General features: G+C 45.3%; 1 protein-coding gene across 3 annotated transcripts in view; it reads left to right on the top strand.

Moving 5' to 3' along the window:
* The window catches only part of LOC129716485 (E3 ubiquitin/ISG15 ligase TRIM25-like), an 88,332-nt gene that overhangs the window by 46,538 nt on the left and 18,476 nt on the right, over positions 1 to 23,318 (top strand). The window contains exons 4-7 of one of the 3 annotated variants that reach the window (XM_055666348.1): positions 8,838 to 9,044; positions 9,119 to 9,214; positions 16,009 to 16,239; positions 19,467 to 19,489. The exons of 1 other annotated variant lie outside the window; for it this stretch is intronic. In XM_055666348.1, coding sequence (XP_055522323.1) covers positions 8,838 to 9,044; positions 9,119 to 9,214; positions 16,009 to 16,239; positions 19,467 to 19,489 — 557 coding nt within the window. Of the gene's footprint in view, positions 1 to 3,266; positions 3,504 to 8,837; positions 9,045 to 9,118; positions 9,215 to 16,008; positions 16,240 to 19,466; positions 19,490 to 23,318 lie in introns of those variants that run through there. One more of the 3 variants, XM_055666350.1, reaches the window with a different exon arrangement.

Genomic DNA, 23,318 nt, shown 5'->3' with positions numbered 1-23,318 from the left:
CTTCGTGCTGTGGACAACTGGGACCCTTTTAGATGGGGCGCCTTGGTCGGCAGGGACTAATTGGGCTGTGGGGCCTGTTTCTGTGCTGTATGACTCCACCATTAAGTTATGGAGGTTTGTGCAAAAGTATGTAAGCTGACATTCCTGTTCACTGCTGATGAAATACAACCCTGCCAGCAATGTTAAACATTGATTGAAGCTTTTCAAAATGAGCATGTAATACAGGAACTTCAAAGCTGAACCTTCTTAAGATTGTTCCCTTCGCTAAAATAAAAAGCACGGAACCAGGCCTTTGGCTCAACTGGACAATACTGCCCAAGAGGTTGGGCAAGCTAGAACTTTATTCCTTGAAGCGCAAGAGGCTGAGGGGTGATCTTACAGGGTGGGGGGCGCGACTCACGTCACAGGGGCCTCTGCAGTCCGTCTGTCTTTTGTTAAATTTTTTGCCTCATTTGAATGTCGTTTTTTTTTTTTTTAAACTGAGTATGTGTGTGGGGGGCGGGGGCGGGGGCTGGGGAAACCTTTAAAATCCCTTGCACGGAGAACCCGATCTTTTCTGTGTCGGGTCTCCGTTATCGTTGGGGCCTAGCACTGTGGAGCGGCCTCCAACCGGAACGACCTGGGGCTCCAGTCGCGGAGCTGCGGACTCACCCACTGGCCGAGTTCGGAGCTGGGGGAGCTGTGGTGGCGAGCTGCTGCGGCCCGACCCTGGAGATTCGGAGGCTCCATCCGCCGGCCTGATGGACGGTGACACCAGGAGCCTGCGGGTCCATGCTGGGAGACCGCTGTTCGGGGCTTCCGCAACGGCGACTTCTCCTGCCCGAGTTGCGGGGTTGAGGATGACCTGGAGTGGGGCCTTACAACGCCTGGCGCGGCTTTAAATGGCCGCGGGATTTGTTAGCGCACGCCGGTGGCTCCAACACCAAGACCCGGAGCAGGGCCATGCATCACCCGGTGCGGCTTTATAATTGCCGCGGGACTTATTTACCATCGCCCGCCGGGGGCTTTGAATCTGACATCGGGAGAACGAGGAGTGCAGGGGAGAGATAAGACTTTGCCTTCCATCACAGTGAGGTGGAGATTCACTGGAAGGGGGGTGTCTGGTCTGGGGAAGGGGGTGTCTGGTCTGGGGAAGGGGGGGTGTCTGGTCTGGGGAAGGGGGGTGTCTGGTCTGGGGAAGGGGGGTGTCTGGTCTGGGGAAGGGGGGTGTCTAGTCTGAAGCAAATATTATCGAGCTCGTTTGCTCGCTGAATTTCATCAAAAGTAAGGCATTATTAACTTTTGATGAAATTCAGAGAGCAAACGCGGTAATTCCCGATATTTTGGACCTTTAAATCTCCACGGCAAATGTCCGCTGTTCACTTCCGCTGGATTGGCACCTTCACCTCCCTCTTTAATTTACCTTAGTTTCTATCTTTTTTTTAAACTGTAAATCTAGGTAGCTGTGCCTCACGGTCACCCCGACTGGCACAATAAATTGCAGATCAAAACCTGGCCGTTTTCTATGTTTTTAACGGGTGGGAATGTGCGTATTTTCCTATCCACTAACATGTACCGATGTATAGCATGTACTCCAGTTGAGATTTTCGGTCACGTGGGTGCGGATCTACGCTCCAGTGACCTTTCGTGAAATCACCCTATTAACCCTTTTCTCACAGACAAGGTCCCACACAAGAGATTAGTGTGCAAAATTAGAGCACAATGTATTGGGGTTAGGGTATCGCTCCTATAACTTCTCAACCTATGGATAAAGTCCTAGCTTGCTCAATCTCCCCCTGCATCACAGACCCTCAAGTCCTGACAACATTCTCGTTAATCTTCTCTGCTCTCTCGCTCTCATTTAATTTTAGTAGCAAGGTTGCTAACTGAGAGTCAGAAAATTTAAATTAATGTGATGAAGGGTTTACAGCGAGTTAAACATTTTTATTTCTGTAACCCACTGCCTGGGAAAATGTTCATATTTATTCTAACTAACTCTTTTCATTATTGTTATTATTTTAGGTACACCATCTATGGGTACAACAGAGTTTTTCAATATGGTGCTGTGAATACAAATCCAATCCAATCTGATGATGATGATGATGATGAAGATGATGATGATGAAGATGTCGATGATGGAGATGCAGACAAAGCTGATGCGATGGCTTCTGCTGCCGATGATCAACAACTAAGTTACAGAGATAGGTTGAACAAGTTAGGTCTTTATTCTTTGGAGCGCAGAAGGTTAAAGGGGGACTTGATAGAGGTCTTTAAAATGATGAGAGGGATAGACAGAGTTGATGTGGACAAGCTTATCCCTTTGAGAATAGGGAAGATTCAAATAAGAGTACATGACTTCAGAATTAAGGGACAGAAGTTTAGGGGCAACATGAGGGGGAACTTCTTTACTCAGAGAGTGGTAGCGGTGTGGAATGAGCTACCGGTGGAAGTGGTGGCGGAAGGTTCGTTTGTATCATTTAAAAATAAATTGGATTGGCATATGGATGAGAAGGGAATGGAGGGTTATGGTATGAGTGCAGGCAGGTGGGACTAAGGGAAAAAAGTTGTTCGGCACGGACTTGTAGGGCTGAGATGACCTGTTTCCGTGCTGTAATTGTTATATGGTTATATACTGCTGCGGTGGCTGATGCTGATGATATTTTATTGCCACCTGCACCTAGGCGCAGTGAAATTCTTTGTCTTTGCATACAAAGTGCACAAAAGAGTTGCCACAAAGTTCCAAAAATGTACGTGGGAGGAAACTCAAGATCTTGGAGAAAACCCACACAGGTCACGGGGTGAACGGACAAACTCCATACAGACAGCGCCCGTAGTGGGTTAGAACGCACGTCTCTGCTGCTGAATGCTCTGTAAGGCAGCAACTCTACCGCTGCACCACCGTGCCACCTGAAATTGTAATTATTTGAAGCTTCTGAATGGAAATTTTTGGGCGGCCATGGTGGAATTGCTGCGTTACAGCACTTATATCGCCGCAGACCCGGGTTCGATCCTGACTACGGGTGCTGTCTGTACGGAGCTTGTGCATTCTCCGCGTGACGGCGTGGGTTTTCCCCAAGATCCACGTTTTCCTCCCACACTCCAAAGATGTACAGGCATGCCGTTTAATTGGCTTAGTGTATGTGTAAATTGTCCCCAGTGTGTGTAGGATTGTGTTAAATGTGCGGGGTGATCGCAGGTCGGTGTGGACTCTGTGGGCCAAAGGGCCTGTTTCCATGCTGTATCTCTAAACTAAACTAAACTATAACCAGTTCATTCTTTCATTATAGAAACACTACATCTCAGGATGTCCGCGTGGACCTGTCCACCATCACGTCTTCCATCCAAATGAAGATGAACGAATATCAAAAGTACCAAAGAAGCGTCCTGGAAACTGTCGAAGAAAAATCCCGTCAGTTACACTAGTTACAAGTGCAACCATTGCTGACCCGTGCCTCTACATATAAAGACTCAGTTTCCCGATGCAATTAATGGTGCCTCTGTCTTTGCGTGTGGAATATTGCAGCTTTTGGCAAGCTATTGCATTCACTGCTCTAGATGTCAGCTGATCTACATCGGTGAGACCAAGCGCAGGCTTGGCGATCGTTTCGCCGAACACCTCCGCTCGGTCCGCATTAACCAACCTGATCTCCCGGTAGCTCAGCACTTCAACTCCCCCTCCCATTCCGAATCCGACCTTTCTGTCCTGGGTCTCCTCCATGGCCAGAGTGAGCACCACCGGAAACTGGAGGAGCAGCACCTCGTATTCCGCTTGGGCAGTTTGCACCCTAGCGGCATAAACATTGACTTCTCCAATTTCCGGTAGCCCTTGCTGTCTCCTCCCCTTCTCAGCTCCCCCTCACGGGCTCCTCCTCTTCCTTTCTCCTTCTTTTCTTCTCCCCCCCCCCCCCCCCCCCCCCCCCCACCCCACAGTCTGAAGAAGGGTTTCAGCCTGAAACTTGGTCTATTTCCTTCGCTCCATAGATGCTGCTGCACCCACTGAGTTTCTCCAGCACTTTTGTCTACCTTCGATTTTCCAGCATCTGCAGTTCCTTCTTAAACACTCTGTATAAACTATTAGTCTGGGTGACAGACTAGCTGTGAAGGCAAGAACAGGACTATTCCAGACGCCCAGGACATCCCTTATCTCTATTTTCATTGAGACAGCGAAGGTCGTTTTATTACAAGCTCTGTGTTCAGGCTTCACAGGCTTTTGCAGACCAAAATTGGCCAATATTTTTAAATGTTACCATCATGCCGTGTACAAAATGGAGGTTAATAGCAAATACATCTAAATCAGATGGAGAATAACCGCACTAACTTTCACATTCCCCCCTTTTCAGATTCAGATTCAATTTTAATTGTCATTGTCAGTGTACAGTACAGAGACAACGAAATGCATTTAGCATTTAGCATTGTATCAATCAATCTATCAAATAATGCAGCTAGAAACCACGCATTGGTAAATACATAGTGCCAGGCAATATAGCAATGATTATAATTATCAGAATAATCCATAATGCCACACAAGACCCCAAAAGGAGCCCCATCCATTAAACCAACTCCACATACCCTGGTCTTAGTCCCCGACCAGTCCTTGCCCGTCATTCTGGATCTCATTTCCACCCCCAATATTTTCAGTATTTTGCTGTGTTCCTGTCAGCTGGGACTTTTCCGAAATGCAATGTCCAATAATATATATTTAAGCAATAATATTCTAATTAATGTGATCTTGAGAGTACATAATATTTTCTGTGGTATTCATAACACTACAATGATAAAATGATCTTTGTGTTTAAGAAGGAACTGCAGATGCTGGAAAATCAAAGGTACACAAAAATGCTGGAAAAACTCAGTGGGTTTCTATGGAACGAAGGAGATAGGCAACGTTTCTGGCCGAAACCCTTCTTCAGACTGATCTTTTTGATTGCACCTACCAACATGCATAGATTATTATATTACAGTTAATATGTACCGAGGGCAATTTTTTGTTCCAATGCTCCCCATTCGCAATTACTTTTACATTGAAGTGATTGAAATCCAAGTGAAGTTTAAATGGCATCAGAAAAATAAAATCTCGGGAATGGATGATATTCATTACGTGGTTGGTTGGGGTCAGTATCAGCACAATTACTATATTAAACTTTGAATCTTCAGATGTCCTAGTTCAAGCTAAAACTAAAGACAAATAATCTCCTCACACATTCCCCTGCAAGTATCTCTGTAACTCCTATAAAATATGCTCCTTCTTTGAACAAGCTCTTCAACATCGCATCTAAATCAGTTTCCATCTGACTCCATGAGGATGTTAGTAATAAAAATAAATACTTTATTGATCCCGTCAGGGAAATTCAGATGTCCAGAAGCCCCCAACCAACAAAACCACAGATTCAAAACGAATGCAGATAGAAAATACATAGAATACAACGTGGACACTACCTGAGAGCAATAAATACTTAAAAAAACAGTAATTAACAATTAAAAATTAATAATTGCAAAATGTATCCCCCTACAGCCTAGCGGTCCGAATTATAAAATCTAATGGCTGCAGGGGTGAAGGATCTCCTGAACCGCTCCGTTCTACAGGGCAGGTAGAGGAGCTGGTTGTTGTTCCGAGTGCTCTTTTGACTCTCCAGAATTACATGGAGGGGATGCCCGGGGTTTTTCAGCATGTTCATCTACATGCTCAATTAATAAAACAACGAGATTGGTGGCATTTCTATTCAACCTGTCAAAGGAATTGGGGGGGGGGGGTTTAGAAATAGTCAGTGAGGTAAACAAACATAATAGTTGAGTGGCAAATGACAATAGTGCTACCTTCGCAATATTTAACTGAAGGAAATAATGGGTTATCGGGGCTGTATGTTGTGACAGACAGCCTGACACCTTGCATGTCATTTTAATATTACTTATCCCATCCCCCCTGGATATTCCAGATGCATAAATTAAGTTTTATCAACTAATTACAAATCAGGCTCATTACAAATCAATAACATTAGCCAACTCTGAAACACGATCGCTAAGCATTGGGATCCAGATATCACGTACAACTGGCCTCAGCTCCCTGCTCACATCTGGCAGTGCACTCCGTCTGAACCAGGAGCCGCAGAGCGCTTTTGAAAGTGGGGGGGGGGGGGGGGGCTGAACGATCACTAGCCTTGGGGGTAACTGGCGAGGGAGTGGAGCAACCGAGTGGGGGGAGGGTGCCCCCCCCTCCCACGGTAGGGACTTTTTGATATTTGATTTCATGTTTTAGTGCATTGTAGAAGTATGATTTCAATATGTTTTGTTTGAAGTATTTTTAAGAGGTAACTTTTTAAGGGGTAACTTATTCCACACAAATGGTGGTAGGTGTATGGAACAAGCTGCCAGAGGTGGTACTTGAGGCAGGGACTATCCCAACATGTAAGAAATAGTTAGACTGATACATGGATAGAAACATAGAAAATAGGTGGAGTAGGCCATTCGGCCCTTCGAGCCTGCACCGCCATTCAATATGATCATGGCTGATCATCCAACTCAGTATCCCATCCCTGCCTTCTCTCCATACCCCCTGATCCCTTTAGCCACAAGGGCCACATCTAACTCCCTCTTAAATATAGCTTATGAACTGGCCTCAACTACCTTCTGTGGCAGAGAATTCCAGAGATTCACCACTCTCTGTGTAAAAAATTATTTTCTCATCTCGGTCCTAAAAGACTTCCCTCTTACCCTTAAACTGTGACCCCTAGTTCTGGACTTCCCCAACATCGGGAATAATCTTCCTGCATCTAGCCTGTCCAACCCCTTAAGAATTTTGTAAGTTTCTATAAGATCCCTCCTCAATCTTCTAAATTCTAGGAATCAGTCTGGTGAACCTTCTCTGTACTCCCTCTATGTCTTTCATCAGATTAGGAGACCAAAACTGTATGCAATACTCCAGGTGTGGTCTCACCAAGACCCTGTACAATTGCAGTAGAACTTCCCTGCGCTTATAATCAAATCCTTTTGCCAAGAATGCTAACATACCATTTGCTTTATTCACTGCCTGCTGCATCTGCATTCCTACTTTCAATGACTGGTGTACCATGACACCCAAGTCTCGTTGCATCTACAATTTTCATACTCGGCCACTATTCAGACAATAGTCTACTTTCCTGTTTTTGCCACCAAAGTGGATAGGACAGGTTTGGAGGTATGGACCAAAAGCAGGTAGCGTAGCTGGGACATGTTGGCGGGTGTGGGCAAGTTGGGCCGAAGAGCCTGTTTTCACACTGTATCACTCTATGACTACATTATACCTCCACCATGCATGAATGCCTCAAAATCAAGTGGTCTAGTTTTATTGCCATATACTCAAGCATAATGCATTTCGTTGTCTCTGTACTGTACACTGACAATGACAATTAAAATTGAATCTGAATCTGAATCTGAATCATAGAAACATAGAAAATAGGTGCAGAAATAAGCCATTCGAGCCAGCATTGCCATTCAATATGATCATGGCTGTTCATCTAAAATCAGTACCTCTTTCTTGTTTTTTCCCATATCCCTTGATTTCGCTAGCCCCAAGAGCTAAATGAAACTTTCTCTTGAAAACATCCATTGAATAGGCCTCCACTGCCTTCTATGGCAGTGTGACCTCCCCCAACATCGGAAAAAAATTTCCTGCAGTTACAGTAAGTGAAAATCTAGCAGACAAGCAGGATGCTTTCACCAACCACCCCCATTTGAAGGCCACTATCTTCCACCACTTCTACCTAGTGTTTGGTACCTACTTCCAGCAGCCACTGGTTGTCTTCCAGGATTCACAGAGCTGCAGCCTGGTCCATGCCGGTCACCAGGGCGAATTCGGCACGGAAACTCTCACTGCAGCGGTGCAACGCCTCCGACGGCCCGGGACTTGCACTGAAGCTGCTCCATGGACGGAGCTGCAGCGAGCGACTCGCCAGTCCTACAAACACTCGCCAGCTCCGGCTCCCCATCCGCATCTACCCCGCCGCTGCTTCTGCTTCCGTCCCTCCCTCCCCCCCTGCTCTCCAACACCCGCGGCCCATGCAGTTGATATTAGTTTTGAAATTCACGTTGTTCACAGAATTTCTCACGACAGAGCGTGAGAAATTATGTGATCAGCGTGAGATTTAGGCGAAATGCGTGAGTCTCACATTCAATGCGTGAGAGTTGGCAGCTCTGCCCTCATTTCACACTGCCAGACCTGCTGAGTTCCTCCAGCATTTTTTGTTTATCTTCGGTGTAAACCAACATCTGCAGTTTCTTTCTAAACACATATATTCACACACACATAAATGTGTATATGCATGCACACACAAATGTCACCCATTCCTTCTCCCCAGAGATACTGCCTGTCCTGCTGAGTTACTCCAGCACTTTGTGTCTCTCTTCAACATGTAACCTGGCTGGGCAACCGCAGAACTCGAGGGGTTAAATTTCAGACAAACATTGAAACTGAAAGTAAGTGATTTCCTGGAATCCACATTCTTCCTTTCTTACCTGGCTCTGCACTGTTGGGGCGAGGCAGAATGGCGGCTGCAGAATTGAGGGAAGAGTTGACCTGTGCCGTGTGTCTGAGCTTGTACCAGGACCCTGTGGCACTGCCCTGCCAGCACAGTTTCTGTGCCAAATGTATCAGCGATGCATGGGACCATTCAGAGTCCATGTGTGGGGTCAACTGTCCTCAATGTCACATAACCTTCAGCCCCAGGCCCAGCTTGGTGAAGAACCACACTCTGCAGAACATCGTGGAGAAGTACAGCCAGTGCCAGCCCAGTCCCGTGATGTGTGATAACTGTATCGACAGCCCATCCCCAGCTGTGAAGACGTGCCTCAGATGTGAAACCTCCTTCTGCTCCCACCATCTGCAGCCGCATCTGACCAAGCAGATCTACAAGGACCACGGGCTGATTGAGCCCATTGCCGACTTCACCACCAGGCAGTGCCCAACTCATAAGAAGATTCTTGAGTTCTATTGCGAGCAGGACCAGGAGTGCGTGTGTGTATCCTGTACCATCATCGGGAAACACAAATCCCACTCTCTCCTGAGTCTGGAAGTCGGACAGGAAAAGGTCAAGGTGAGCAACGGTCTACATGAGTTAGAAACTCGTTATATATTCATGACGTTAAATGTTTCACTTTTTTCCCCCAGGAGATACTGAAGGACATGTTCGAGAACCTCCATAAAGTGCAGAAGGATTGGTCAAGTGAACAGCAAGACCTGAAGCAATCAGAAATTGAATGCAAGGTAGGAAAAACTGTGTGCCACTGGATTCAGAGCCGAGTTTCATCAGGTAGACGCACAGAGTCTCTTGCCCAGAGTTGGGGAATCGAAAACCCGAGGTTGTTGGTTTTAGATGAGGCGGGAAAAAATAAATGGTGGTGGGTGTATGGTACGAGGTGGTAGTTGAGGCAGGAACTATCCCAAATAAACAATTAAGACAGGTAGATGAATAGGACAGATTTGGAGGGATGTGGGCCAACTGCAGATAGGTGGGGCTAGTGTAAATGGGACTGAATGTTGGCTGAATGGCCTGCTACGAACTGAATGACTATAAATAGAAAGGATGACACCCTCTTAGTGCTGTAATCCAGGCTAAACTGTTTGGTAGGGGAGTGGTGAAAAGATAGTGGTATTGAGTAAAAGAGTTAGGAAGTCTTTAGACTTTTAGACTTTAGAGATACAGCGAGGAAATAGGCCCTTCGGCGCACTAAATCCACACTGACCAGCGCGCACCCCTTACACTAACACCATCCAACACACTAGGGAATATTACAATTATACCAAAGTGAATTAACCTACAAAACCTGTACTTCTTGGGAGTGTGGGAGGAAACCGGAACACCCAGAGAAAACCCACACAGGTCACGGAGAGATCGTACAAACTCTGTACAGACAACACCAGTAGTCAGGATCGAACCCGGATCTCTGGCGCTGTGAGGCTGCAACTCTACCGTCTGCCACCCCACTCATGATACAGCTTTACAAGAGTCATGCAGCTTAGAAACAAACCCTTCAGCCCAACTTGCTCACGCTGACCAACATGTCCCATCTACACGAGTGCATTTGGCCCATATCCTACTTAACTTTATCCTATCCATGTACCAGTCCAAATGTCCTTTACATGTTGTGAGAGGAGCTGTCTCAACTACCTCCACAGGCACCTAATTCCATATATCCACCACCCATTGTGTAAAAATAATTGTCCCTCAGGTTTAATTACCCCTCAAATTAAACCTATGTCCTCTTGTACTTCAATCCTCTACTCTGGGTCAAAGACTCTGCATTTATCAGATCTAAACCCCTCATGATCTTATAACCTTCCATAAGATCATCCCATATCCTCCTGCGCTCCAAGGAATAAAATTCTAGCCTGCACAACTGCTCCCTGTAGCTCAGGCCCTTAACTCCTGTCAACATCCTTGTACATCTAAGCTAGACTTTGGTAAAGCTGCATGTGGAGTACTTCTACAGAGCTAATTTAACATTATTCAACATAATCTCGCAATTTGAAGCATCAGAGGTTGCAGATAGATGTATATATTACTAGATTAAGTGGGACCCATTGGGTCCCAGCATCACACAGGAGGGCTGGTCATCCAACGCAATAGGGTGATTTCACCAAATGTCAAATGAGCGTAGATCCCCCCTCACGTGACCGAAAATTTTAACTGGAGGACATATGTCACTTCGGTACATGTTAGTGAATGGGGAAACACGCACTTTCCCACCCGTTAAAAACATGGAAAACGGCCGATTTTTGAGCTGAAATTTTCTGTGCTAGTCGGGGTGACTGTGAAGCACAGCGACCTAAATTTTCAGGCAAAAAAAAAGATAGAAAGTAAGGTAATTACAAGAGGGAACTGAAGGTGGAAAACAGCGGAAGTGAACAGCCGACATTTGCCGTGGAGATTTAAAGGTCCAAAATATCGGGAATTATCGCGTTTGCTCGCTGAATTTCATCAAAAGTAAGGCATTATTAACTTACTTTTGATGAAATTCAGCGAGCAAACGCGATAATTCCCGATATTTTGGATCTTTAAATCTCTACGGCAAATGTCGGCTGTTCACTTGCGCTGTTTTCCACCTTCAGTTCCCTCTTGTAATTACCTTACTTTCTATCTTTTTTTTTGCCTGAAAATTTAGGTCGCTGTGCTTCACGGTCACCCCGACTAGCACAGAAAATTTCAGCTCAAAAACCGGCCGTTTTCCATGTTTTTAACGGGTGGGAAAGTGCGTGTTTCCCCATTCACTAACATGTACCGAAGTGACATATGTCCTCCAGTTAAAATTTTCGGTCACGTGAGGGGGGATCTACGCTCATTTGACATTTGGTGAAATTACCCTATATTCTACCTCTCCACCAATTCTAATATTGGTGGCCAGTTGGGGGGGGGGGGGGGGGGGGGGGGAGGGGGGCTTTCTGGAGCACTAGTATGGGTGTTGTGGGCTGAAGGGACTGGTTTCCAGAGGGCTAGTATTCAAATTGTGCGCCAAATGGATTCTTGGGCTGGCGTCTCAGTCAATCAAGCCTGTTGTGCTGGCAACTCACTCACTCACGGCTGGTGGGCTGGTAGTTGACTCATGGCTAATCCTTGAAATTCTATTTCAAGCAGGGTATAAGGCCACCAAATTCAAGTGCAGTTTCTTACCACTTCTAGCAGGGTGCAAGGCCACCAAATTCAAGTGCAGTTTCATACCATTTGAAATAGGGTGCAAAGCCACTAAAGACAGCGAGACTGAGCCACACCCACATTTCCGGGTTTTATAACCACTCCCCCCCCCCCCCCCCCCCCACCGGAAAAGGTGTGGCTTTCATGGAGTGATTGACAGGAGAGAAATTCTCAACATTTAAAAAAAAACTAATAACACTTTCATTTTTCATTGATGCGAAGAATTCTCTGCACCTGCTCAGCGGAGGGGGACTGAGTAAGATGGCCAAAAATCACAGCCGTAAATGGTAGCATTTTATCTAAAAATCAATATACAGTGCAAGCAGGAAGTGCATTTACAGTAGTGACTTTTAACTTCAAGCCAAAGCACCATGCCACCATTTGCAGTAAGTAGTGCCTCTCAACCTCATGTCACAATTTGCAGTAAGTGGTGCCTTTCAACTTCAAGCCAATGCACCCAAGCCATCATTTGCAGTAAGTAGTGCCTTTGAACTTCAAAGCTCCCAAGCCACCATTTGCAGTGCCTTTCAACTTCAAGCCAAAGCAACCAAGCCACCATTTGCAGTAAGTAGTGCCTTTCAACTTCAAACCAAAGCTCCCAAGCCATTTGCAGTAAGTAGTGCCTTTCAACTTCAAACCAAAGCTCCCAAGCCACCATTTGCAGTAAGTAGTGCCTTTCAACTTCATGCCACCATTTGCAGTAAGTAGTGCCTTTCAACTTCAAGCCATTGCACCCAAGCCACCATTTGCAGTAAGTACTGCCTTTCAACTGCAAGCCAAAGCATCCAAGCCACCATTTGCAGTAAGTAGTGCCTTTCAACTTCAAACCACAAATTGCAGTAAGCAGTGCCTTTCAACTTCATGCCACCATTTGCAGTAAGTGGTGTCTTTCAACTTCAAGCCACACCCAAGCCACCATTTGCAGTAAGTAGTGCCTTTCAACTTCAAAGCTCCCAAGCCACCATTTGCAGTAAGTAGTGCCTTTCAACCTCATGCCACCATTTGCAGTAAGTAGTGCCTTTCAATTTCAAGGCACACCCAAGCCAAGCAGGGGAGGGGAGGGGAGCTTTCTGGAGCGCCAGTATGAACCATTTTAGAACCAATAGACATTTTTTTTGCAAGCTTTAGAACCAATAGAGACACTTTTTGCAAGCTTTAGAACCAATAGACACTTTTTTGCAAGCTTTAGAACCAATAGACATTTTTTTGCAAGCTTTAGAACCAATAGAATTTTTTGCAAGCTTTAGAACCAATACATTTTTTTGCAAGCTTTAGAACCAATAGACATTTTTTTGCAAGCTTTAGAACCAATAGACATTGTTTTGCAAGCTTTAGAACCAATAGACATTTTTTTGCAAGCTTTAGAACCAATAGACATTGTTTTGCAAGCTTTAGAACCAATAGACATTTTTTTGCAAGCTTTAGAACCAATAGACATTTTTTTGCAAGCTTTAGAACCAATAGACACATTTTTGCAAGCTTTAGAAGCCAATAGACATTTTTCTGCAAGCTTTAGAACCAATAGACATTTTTTTGCAAGCTTTAGAACCAATAGACATTTTTTGCAAGCTTTAGAACCAATAGACATTTTTTGCAAGCTTTAGAACCAATAGACACATTCTGCAAGCATTTTAGAACCACTAAGGGCACTTACATTTGAGTCGACATGTGTTCAGTGTTATTCACAGCGCAGAGAAACGTGACCCTCTGCCTTCCTCCATCTTGAAGAGACTGATTGAGGCACACCACTTCCTGGTTTTATAGTCCCTCCCCCCTGCCGCCAGCAGGGGCAGCAGAGAGAATGGGGAATTTTGTAAAAACATTAATATCTCTGTCATTTTTAATCGACGGGAAAAATCCTCAGCACACATGCGGCAGAGGGGGGCTCTGTGCGAGGTGGCCAAAAATGACGGCCATAGGTGGCGGCGTTCTCTCCGAAATCGCAGCACAGATGGCCAAAAACGGTCAAGAACAGACTTTTAGTAATATACTAGACCAAGTGCAGACCCATTGGGTCTGCTCCCCCAATGGTGTGATCCCCAAACCCAATATTCCACCATGCACCCGTCTCCTCCAATGGAACTGAAGCCGTTCTCAAAAGTAAGATTTCCCACACTGCCATGCCTCCCTCAGCAGTGGATTTAAAAAAAATCCAATGGCACCTCCCCTGCCTGCTGCAGCAGTGAAAAGTTCAGAGTGTTCCTGTCTTGCAACTTTGTTTCGAAGTGTGTTGGAAGCTGACATGTAAATGGAGAAGCCAGTTTATTTTTGAAATACTTGGGGGTGGGAGGAAAAGGATTTGATTAAAAACGTGTACTTCAACACGACGAAATGTAATGAGGAGCGGATACTTAGAAAGAAAAGCGAAATCTCTACCGAAATGGAAAAGATCTCGGAGATTGATCGTCTGGATTGGGCGTGGCAATGAATCAAAGGAAGAAATGCAGCCGGCAGCCGTACATGCAAATGGATCCATTCCGATTGGACATCTGCGACCATCGGCCATTCCGATTTGACATCTGCGAGTATCGGGCACAAATCAAAAGGCAGAAAGGGATCCGGACGGCAGCCGGGCGGATACCCCCAGAGTTTTATAGATAGATAGATAGATAGATAGATAGATAGATGAGAGGCGTAGATAGGGTTGAACCTTTTTCAAATGATGCAACAGGTGGCGCGACCAACGTTGCAGCAGGCTATGCAGTCCGTCTGTCTGTTTTTTTGGCCCATTGAGTGTGTAGTTTGTAATGGGTTTTTATTACTTTTAACTGTATGTGTGGGGGGGGCGGGGGAAACTTTTAAATCTCTTCGCTGTATGGGGGACCTGACCTTTTCTCTGTCGGGTCTCCGTTGTCGTTGGGGCCTAGCACCGTGGAACGACCTGCAACCGGAACGACCTGGGGGCTCCAGTTACGGAGCCTGCGGACTTGCCATCGTGGGGCTGGCCGGCTTCGGAGCGAGGAGGAGCTGTGGTGGCACGCTGCTGCGACCCCACTCCGGAGCTTGGAGGCTGCAGCCGCAGGTCCAGTGGACGGTAACATCGGGAGCTTGCGGGTCCCTGGTGGGAGACCATTTTTCGAAGCTCCCGCAACGGCAACTTCTCCCGCCCGAATTGCGGGGTTGCAAACGACATGGAGCGGGGCCTTGCATTGCCTGGCGCAGCTTTGACAGCCGCGGGACTTGCCAGTGCCCGCCGGGGGCTTTGACATCGGGAGAAGAATGGAGAGCAGGGGAGAGACAAGACTTTGCCTCCCATCACAGTGAGGAGATTCACTGTGATGGACCTTTGTGTTGATTGTGTGGCTTGGTTCTTTTTTTGTTATATAACAGCAGGAACCAAATTTTGTTTGAACTTCATTTGAGGTTCAAATGGCAATAAACGGTATTGTATTGTATGAAAAACTAGAGTGCATAGTTTTAAGGTGAGAGGAGAAAAGTCTAAACAAAATGGCGAGGCAGGTATTTTAGTTGGTAGATGACTGGAACATGCGGCCGGGGGTGGTGAAGATGGGTAGGATAGTGGCGTTTAAGATATTTTAATAATAATAATAATAATAATATATTTTATTGTCAGTGCAACGAGATTTAGTATGCAGCTTCCAACCGATGTAAAAGAACAGTAAAATAAATAAATAAGCTGTGTGACGTGGTCATCCGAGGGGACAGTTCAGGGGGGGAGGGGGCACTCATTTAGGATGGGCACATGGATATGCAGGGAATGGAGGGTTATGGATCATGTGCAGGTAGTTAAAAGAGGGTCTTGGCATCATGTTTGGCACAGACATTGTGGGCTGAATGGCCTGTACTTGTGCTGTACTATCCTGTGTTCCATGTTCTAATAGATGGGATGGAAGAGAAGTTTGGAAAATTTGCTTGAATGTCAAATACTTTGGTGACCACCTGCTAAGATCTGAGTGCAATCTTGATCTGCTTATTTAAGAAAGGGCTCTTTCTCAGGGATTTGAACATCACTAGTAAACAGGCATTTTTAGCCCATCCCTGACTGCTATACAGGAGGAATTGGTGAGATACCTTCTTGAACTGCTGGAGTCTTCCCGGTAAGTGCCTGGTAAATTCCAAAATTTAGTCTGAGTAACCAGAACTGCACTCAAACAGATTCTCAAATATCTTCCTATGTTCCATAGCTCCAACTATTTTGTGAAGAACCTTGGAGCATTCAGATCAGATTCAGAGCATTCAGATCAGATTCAGATTCAACTTTTTGTCATTGAGCAGTGTACAGTGCAGAGAAAACGAAATGCAGTTAGCATCTCCCTAGAAAAGCGACATAAACATGAGCAATAAATAAATGCATTATGCATTATTGGCTTGATATAATTGAAAGTTCTTGCTCTGGTTGGGTTTGCAGAGATTCAGTAAGGAGCTGAAGGAAAAACTGTCGGCCACGTTCTCTGAATGGAGGAAGCAGTTGGAAGAAGATGAGAAGTCCTCTCTGCAGATGATCGATGAGGAGATGCAGCGAGTGCTCTCCCAGATCACGAGCGACTCTGAATCACTGTTAAAAAAGATGGAAGATATGAAAATCATAGAAAAGGAGGTCCAGGATCAAGAGCAGAAGGATCCTCTCTCCTTTCTTCAGGTACTCATTGTCATGAAGTCAAAGAGTCATACAGCATGGAAACAGGCCCTTCGGCCCAACTCATCCATGCCGACCAACATGCCTCATCTTCACTAGTCCCACCTGCCTGTGTTTGATCCATATCACTATGAACCTGTCCTATCCATGTACTGTCCAAATGTTTCTTAAACATTCTGATAGTCCCTGCATTAACAAACCCCTCTGGTAAATCGTTCCATACACCCACCACCCTTTGTGTAAAACAGTTGGCCCGTGGGTTCCTATTACATCTTCCCCACTCACTGTAAACCTACTTCCTCTGGTTCTCAATTCCCCTACTGTGGGTAAAAGACTGTGCATTTACCCAATCTTCTCCTCTCATGATCTTGTACACCTATAAGATCACCCCTTATCCTCCTGTGCTCTGAGGAATAGCGGCCCTAGCCTGTTCAAACTCTCCCTATAGCTCAGGTCCTTAAGTGCTAGCAACATCCTCGTAAATGAGTAATATACCCTTTCCATCTTAACAACATGGTGGTTTAACTTGGTTCCCATTCTCTTGTAAAGAAGGAATCGAGGACCTGAGCTACCAGGAGAGGTTGAGTAGGGGAGGGCTTTATTGCTTGGAGCACACGAGGCTGAGGGGTGACATTATAAAGGTGTAAAAGATTGTGAGAGGAATAGAAAGGGTGTATGCATAGGGCTAGGGGAATCAAGAACCAGAGGATATAGAGTGCCCTCCATAATGTTTGGGCCAAGACCCATCATTTATTTATTTGCCTCTGTACTTCACAATTTGAGATTTGTAATAGAAAAAAAAAATCACATGTGTTTAAAGTGCACATTGTCAGATTTTAATAAAGGCCAGTTTTATACATTTTGGTTTCACCATGTAGAAATTACAGCAGTGTTTATACATAGTACCCCCATTTCAGGACACCATAATGTTTGGGACACAGCAATGTCATGTAAATGAAAGTAGTCAGGTTTAGTATTTTGTTGCATATCCTTTGCATGCAATGACTTCTTGAAGTCTGCGATTCATGGACATCACCAGTTGCTGGGTGTCTTTGGTGATGCTCTGCCAGGCCTGTGTTGCAGCCATCTTTAGCTTATGCTTGTTTTGGGGGCTAGTCCCCTTCAGTTTTCTCTTCAGCATTAAGAAGGCATGCTCGGGTGATCGACTTGGCCACAAGAATTGACCATTTTCTAGCTTTGAAAAACTTCTTTGTTGCTTTTGAGATCATTGTCTTGCTGTAGATGAGTTTTGAGGCATTTGTTTGAACTTGAGCAGATAGGAGGTGTCTATACACTTCAGAATTCATTATCCTACCATCAGCAGTTGTATCATCAATGAAGATAAGTGAGCCAGTACCTTGAGCAGTCATACATGCCCAGGCCATAACACCCCCACCACAGTGTTTCACAGATGAGGTGGTATGCTTTGGATCTTGGGCAGTTCCTTCTCTCCTCCATACTCTGCTCTTGCCATCACTCTGATATAAGTTGATCTTCGTCTCATCTGTCCACAAGACCTTTTTTTCCAGAACTGTGGTTGCTCTTTTAAGTACTTCTTGGCAAACTGTAACCTGGCCATCCTATTTTTGCGGTTAACCAGTGGTTTGCATCTTGCAGTGTATTTCTGGTCATGAAGTCTTTTGCAGACAGTGGCCATTGACAAATCCACACCGGACTCCTGAAGAGTATTTCTGATCTGTTGGACAGGTGTCTGAGAATGTTTTCTTTATTATAGAGAGAATTCACTGTGATCAGTGTGGAGGTCTTCCTTCATCTGCCATTTCCTTTGCGATTAGTAAGCTCTTTCTTCTTAATGAAGTTCCAAACAGTTGATTTTGACTTTCATTGGCACAACTGTGGTCCTCATGTTGATAAACAGCAATAAAAGTTTCCAAAGGTGATGGAAATACTGGAGGAAAGACTAGGTGCTGAGAGCTCTCTTATACCTGCATTAAGGAGGCAATTAAACACACCTGAGCAATTAGATAGCCTGTGAAGCCATGTGTCCCAAACACTATGGTGCCCTGAAATGGGGGGACTATGTATAAACACTGTTGTAATTTCTACATGGCGAAGCCAAAATGTATAAAAATGGCCTTTAATAAAATCTGACAATGTGCACTTTAACCATGTGTGATTTTTTCTAATACAAATCTTAAATTGTGGAGTACAGAGACAAATAAATAAATGATGGGTCTTTGGCCCAAACATTATGGAGGGCACATCAGCAACATACCACACTGAGGGCACTGTAGGTTTAAGGTGAGAGGGGCAAGATTTAATAGGAACCTGAAGGACAAGTTTTTCATGCAGAGGGTGGCGGGTGTATGGAACGAGCTGTCAGAAGAGGTAGTTGAGGCAGGGACTACAATAACATTTAAAGGACACTTGGACACGTATATGGATAGGAAAGGTTTATAGGGATACGTGGCAAATGCAGGAAAATCGGATTGGTATAATCCGAGGCATCTTGGTCGGCATACATGCGTTGGGCTGAAGGGCCGGTTTCCTTGTTGTATAACTCTAATGCCCCTGTTCCACGTAGGAAACCTGAACGGAAACCTCTGGAGACCTTGCGTCCCCACCCAAGGTTTCCGTGCGGTTCCCGGAGGTTTTTGTCAGTCTCCCTAATGGTCGAAAGTGGTTTCCGCTTCTTCCATGTTCTGGCGATTATTTCAAAAAATTCAAAACAGGCGCGACTAAAAATAGGTTGTCGTTTTAAAAATGGGTAATTTTTTAGTCGAAGCCAGTTGTGATACTAGTTGAAGGTGGTTGCCAGAGGTTGCAGGTAGTGGTAGGTAAGACCTTTTATTCACCCAGTTTTATTCCACCAGGGAGATCTTACCTTCCACTACCTGCAACCTCCGGCAACCACCTTCAACTAGTGTCGCAACCGGCTTCGACTAAAAAATTACCCATTTTTAAAATGGCAACCTACGTTTAGTTGTGGCCGGTTTTGAATTTTTTGAAATAATCACCGGAACATAGAAAAAGCGGAAACCACTTTCGACCGTTAGGGAGACTGATAAAAACCTCCGGGAACCGCACGGAGACCTTGGGTGGGGCGCAAAGTCTCCAGAGGTTTCCGTTCAGGTTTCCTAAGTGGGACAGGGGCATTAGACTCTATTCATTATTCAGTTGCTGAAATTTATTCTAAGCTTTCTCTGATCTGAAGTGCAGTCACTGTTGCTTTCTTTGACTTTAATTTATTTCCTTTCTTTCATTGACAGGATGCAAAGCAGCTTCTTTCAAGGTGAGTCTCAGTGTGTGATATGTTGCTGTTGTGGACAGACTGGGAGCAGAATTGATTATGAGGCTAATATTGGATAGTTAGTTTAGTTTATTGTCACGTGTACCTAGGTACAGTGAAAAGCGTTTGTTGCGTGCAAACCAGTCAGCGGAAAGACAATGCATGATTACAATCAAGCCATTCACAGTGTGTAGATACAGGATAAATGGAATAATGTGAATATATTTTAGTGCGAGATAAAGCCAGTAAAGTCCGATCAAAGATAGTCCAAGGATCTCCAATGAGTTAGATATTAGTTCTGTACTGCCCTCTCGTTGTGGTAGAATGGTTCAGTTGCCTGATAACAGCGGGGAAGAAACTGTAGCTGAATCTGGAGGTGTGCGTTTTCACACATCTGTACCTTTGCCTGATGGGAGAAGAGGGAGCAACCAGGGTGTGACTCGTCTTTGATTACGCTGCTTGCCTCGCCGAGGCAGTGTGAGGTGTAAATCGAGGTTGGTTTGTGCGATGGTCTGGGCTGCGTCTACAATTCTCTGCAATTTCTTGCGGTCGTGGATGGAGCTGTTCCCAAACCATGTTGTGATGCATCCTGATAAAATGCTTTCTACAGCACATCTGTAGAGGTTGGTGAGACTTGTTGGGGGGCATGGGATGTCTATCTTCCTAAGCCTTCTTAAAGAATTAGAGATGTTGGGGTGCTAGGAACTTGAATCTTTCCTCTGTATGAATAAATCTGGATAGATTAGATACCTCAGATTGCTCAGTGCTGTGCAAATCTATTGTTATTGCCATTGGTTCATTTGTTTAATTTGTTTGTGTGCAATCCAGTCAAATCATGAGTACAAACAAGTCGTACACAAATACCACAGGTAGTGCAAAATATACCAGAATATAGACCATTATTGTAATGGGTATAGCTTGGACCCAATAGCAGCACAGAATCAGGCAGGTATAATGGGTAATGAACTTTATTACGATACTGTAACACAGAGTAGTAACACAGGAATGGGTACACCGTACTCACACAGAGGCTCAGGTTTGAGCGAGGGTTCCGAAGAGGGGCAGGCAGGAGACGTAGTCGGGGTAGCGGAAGGTCCAGTAACCAGGAGATCCAACACACAATGCAAACAAACCAGCGAGGGACAGACGAAAGGAGAGTCGAAGCCAGGCAGGAAGCCGAGGAGCCGTTGCAGGGATACACCAAACAGCCCAGGAGAGAGGCAGACAGAAACCAGGAGGTACGGGATGAAGGCCGTGGTCGGGGACAGAAGGCTGAGGTGATATCCGGGAAGACGACAGGACGGAATGGTCAGGGGCAGGCAGGTTCGAATCCGTGTAGTCAGTCGGGAAATCGCTGGAGAGTCTTGCATGAATGCTGAGAACAATCTGGCACTGTGTGAATGGTGAGGAGAGTCTATATACCGGGTTAATAGGTGATCAGAGGCAACTGAGTGCAACAGGTGAGGAGAGTTGGGCTGATGAGAGGGGAGTGGCAGGCGAGGAGAAGGAGGGACCGGTGGAAAAGTACTGGGAGGTGAAGTGGATGAGAATGATGAGAGGGCAGACTGTGACAATTATAGAATTGCAGTTACAGATAAAAAGTTATTTATCCTGTATCTGTACACAGTGGACGGCTTGATTGTAATCATGTATAATCTTTCCACTGACTGGATAGCACGCACCAAAAACTTCTCTGTATCTCAGATTCAACTTTAATTGTCAATGTCAGTGTACAGTACATAGACAACGAAATGCAGTTAGCATCTCCATGGAAGAGCGACATAGATTATGATTTAAAAATCTATTTACATGCATACAGTCATAGTGTTTTTCCTGTGGGAGGAGTGCCCGGGGGGGGGGGGGGGGGTAGGGTGATTGGCAGTCACCGAGGTACAGTGTTGAGTAGTGTGACAGCCGCAGGGAAGAAGCTGTTCCAGGACCTGCTGGTCCGGCAACGGAGAGACCTGTAGCGCCTCCCGGATGGTAGGAGGGTAAACTGTCCATGGTTGGGTGAGAGCAGTCCTTGGCGATGCTGAGCGCCCTTCACAGACAACGCTTGCTTTGGACAGACTCAATGGAGGGGAGCGAGGAACTGGTGATGCGTTGGGCAATTTTTTACCACCCTCTGCAGTGCTTTCCAGTCGGAGACAGAGCAGTTGCCATACCATACTGTGATACAGTTGGTAAGGATGCTCTCGATGGTGATCTCAGTACACGTGATAATAAATAAAATAAACTAAAGTAAAATATTTCTTCAGTCTCGCAATGTAGAACATAGAAAATAGCAGTACAGGAACAGGCTTTTCAGCACACAACGTCTGTAGCTGATCTCCTCTGTAGCTGACCATATATCCATATAACCATATAACAATGACATCACGGAAACAGGCCATCTCGGCCCTAAAAGTCCGTGCCGAACAATTATTTTTACTAGTCCCATCTACCTGCACTCAGACCATAACCCTCCATTCCTTTCCCATCCATATACCTATCCAATTCATTTTTAAATGATAAAATCAAACCTGCCTCCTCCACTTCCACTGGAAGCTCATTCCACACAGCTACCATTCTCTGAGTAAAGAGGTTCCCCTTCTTGTTACCCCTAAACTTCTGTCCCTTAATTCTGAAGTCTTGTCCTCTTGATTGAATCTTCCCTAATCTCAATGGTAAAAGCTTTTCCACGTGAACTCTATCACGATGAGTCTATCCCTCTCATCATTTTAAAGACCTCTATCAAGTCCCCCCTTAACCTTCTGTGCTCCAGAGAATAAAGACCTGACATTCAACCTTTCTCTGTAACTTAGTTGCTGAAACCCAGGCAACATTCTAGTAAATCTCATCTGCACTCTCTCTATTTTGTTGACATCCTTCCTATAATTGGGCGACCAAAATTGTACACCATACTCCAGAATTGGTCTCACCAATGCCTTGTACAATTTTAACACATAAACAGTATCCCTCCATATCCATGGGCCTATCTAAAAGCCTCTTAGGAAATGCCACTAAGTTTTTTGCCTCCACAGCCACCCTCTGCATTAAAAATAACTTGCCCTGCACATCTCTTTTAAATGTTGCTTCTTTCACTTTAAAGGTTTGCCCTCTAGTCTTTGACATTTCCACCCTGGTTCTGACTGCCTTCCCAATCTATGCCTCTCATTCCCTTTCCTGTCTCCCATTAACCTCCAGTGTTCCAGAGAAACCAATCTACATTTGTCCAACCTCTATTCCAGTCTGTATTCTCCTCAAAGGGTATTAGCTCTAGGGCAACCTTCCAGTGCATCCACTCCAAAACTTCTACATCCTAAATTACAATTAAAACACAAAGTCCTTGTGCGATAACTCCAGCATAAGCGCTCGACTAAGAAAACCAAGCCCAAAGCCAAAGTATTATCTAACTAAATACACCAACTTATGCTAATGATAATAAATAACTCTGTATGGAAATAAACAGCTACTTACATGTTAACTGGCTCTTAAAACAAAAAAGAATCCTGTAGATGCAAGTATATCATTGGGGTTATCAAGTGGGCACCTCCCTTCACTGGGGTTTCATTGAGTTAGGCCCACGACACCTCGGGAAGGCTCAACAGTTGGTGTCCCAGGATCACCATCCCACCCCACCCCCTCCCCGCTGCCCTACCCCTCCACCCACCCCCCACATCACCCCCATCCACCCACCCCCTACTTCGCCTGCGCTCCAAGGAATAAAATCCTAGCCTGCCCAACTTCTCCCTACAGGTCTGAGTCCTGGCAACATCCTCGTACATCTAAGCTAGACTTTGGTAAAGCTGCATATGGAGTACTTGTACATTAATCTAATTAAGCTAATTGA

Source organism: Leucoraja erinacea, unplaced genomic scaffold (genome assembly GCF_028641065.1).
Source record: "Leucoraja erinacea ecotype New England unplaced genomic scaffold, Leri_hhj_1 Leri_245S, whole genome shotgun sequence".
Classification (NCBI taxonomy): domain Eukaryota; kingdom Metazoa; phylum Chordata; class Chondrichthyes; order Rajiformes; family Rajidae; genus Leucoraja; species Leucoraja erinaceus.
The sequence above is the reverse complement of the archived record's forward strand: the minus strand, read 5'-3'. Positions and strand labels throughout refer to the sequence as shown.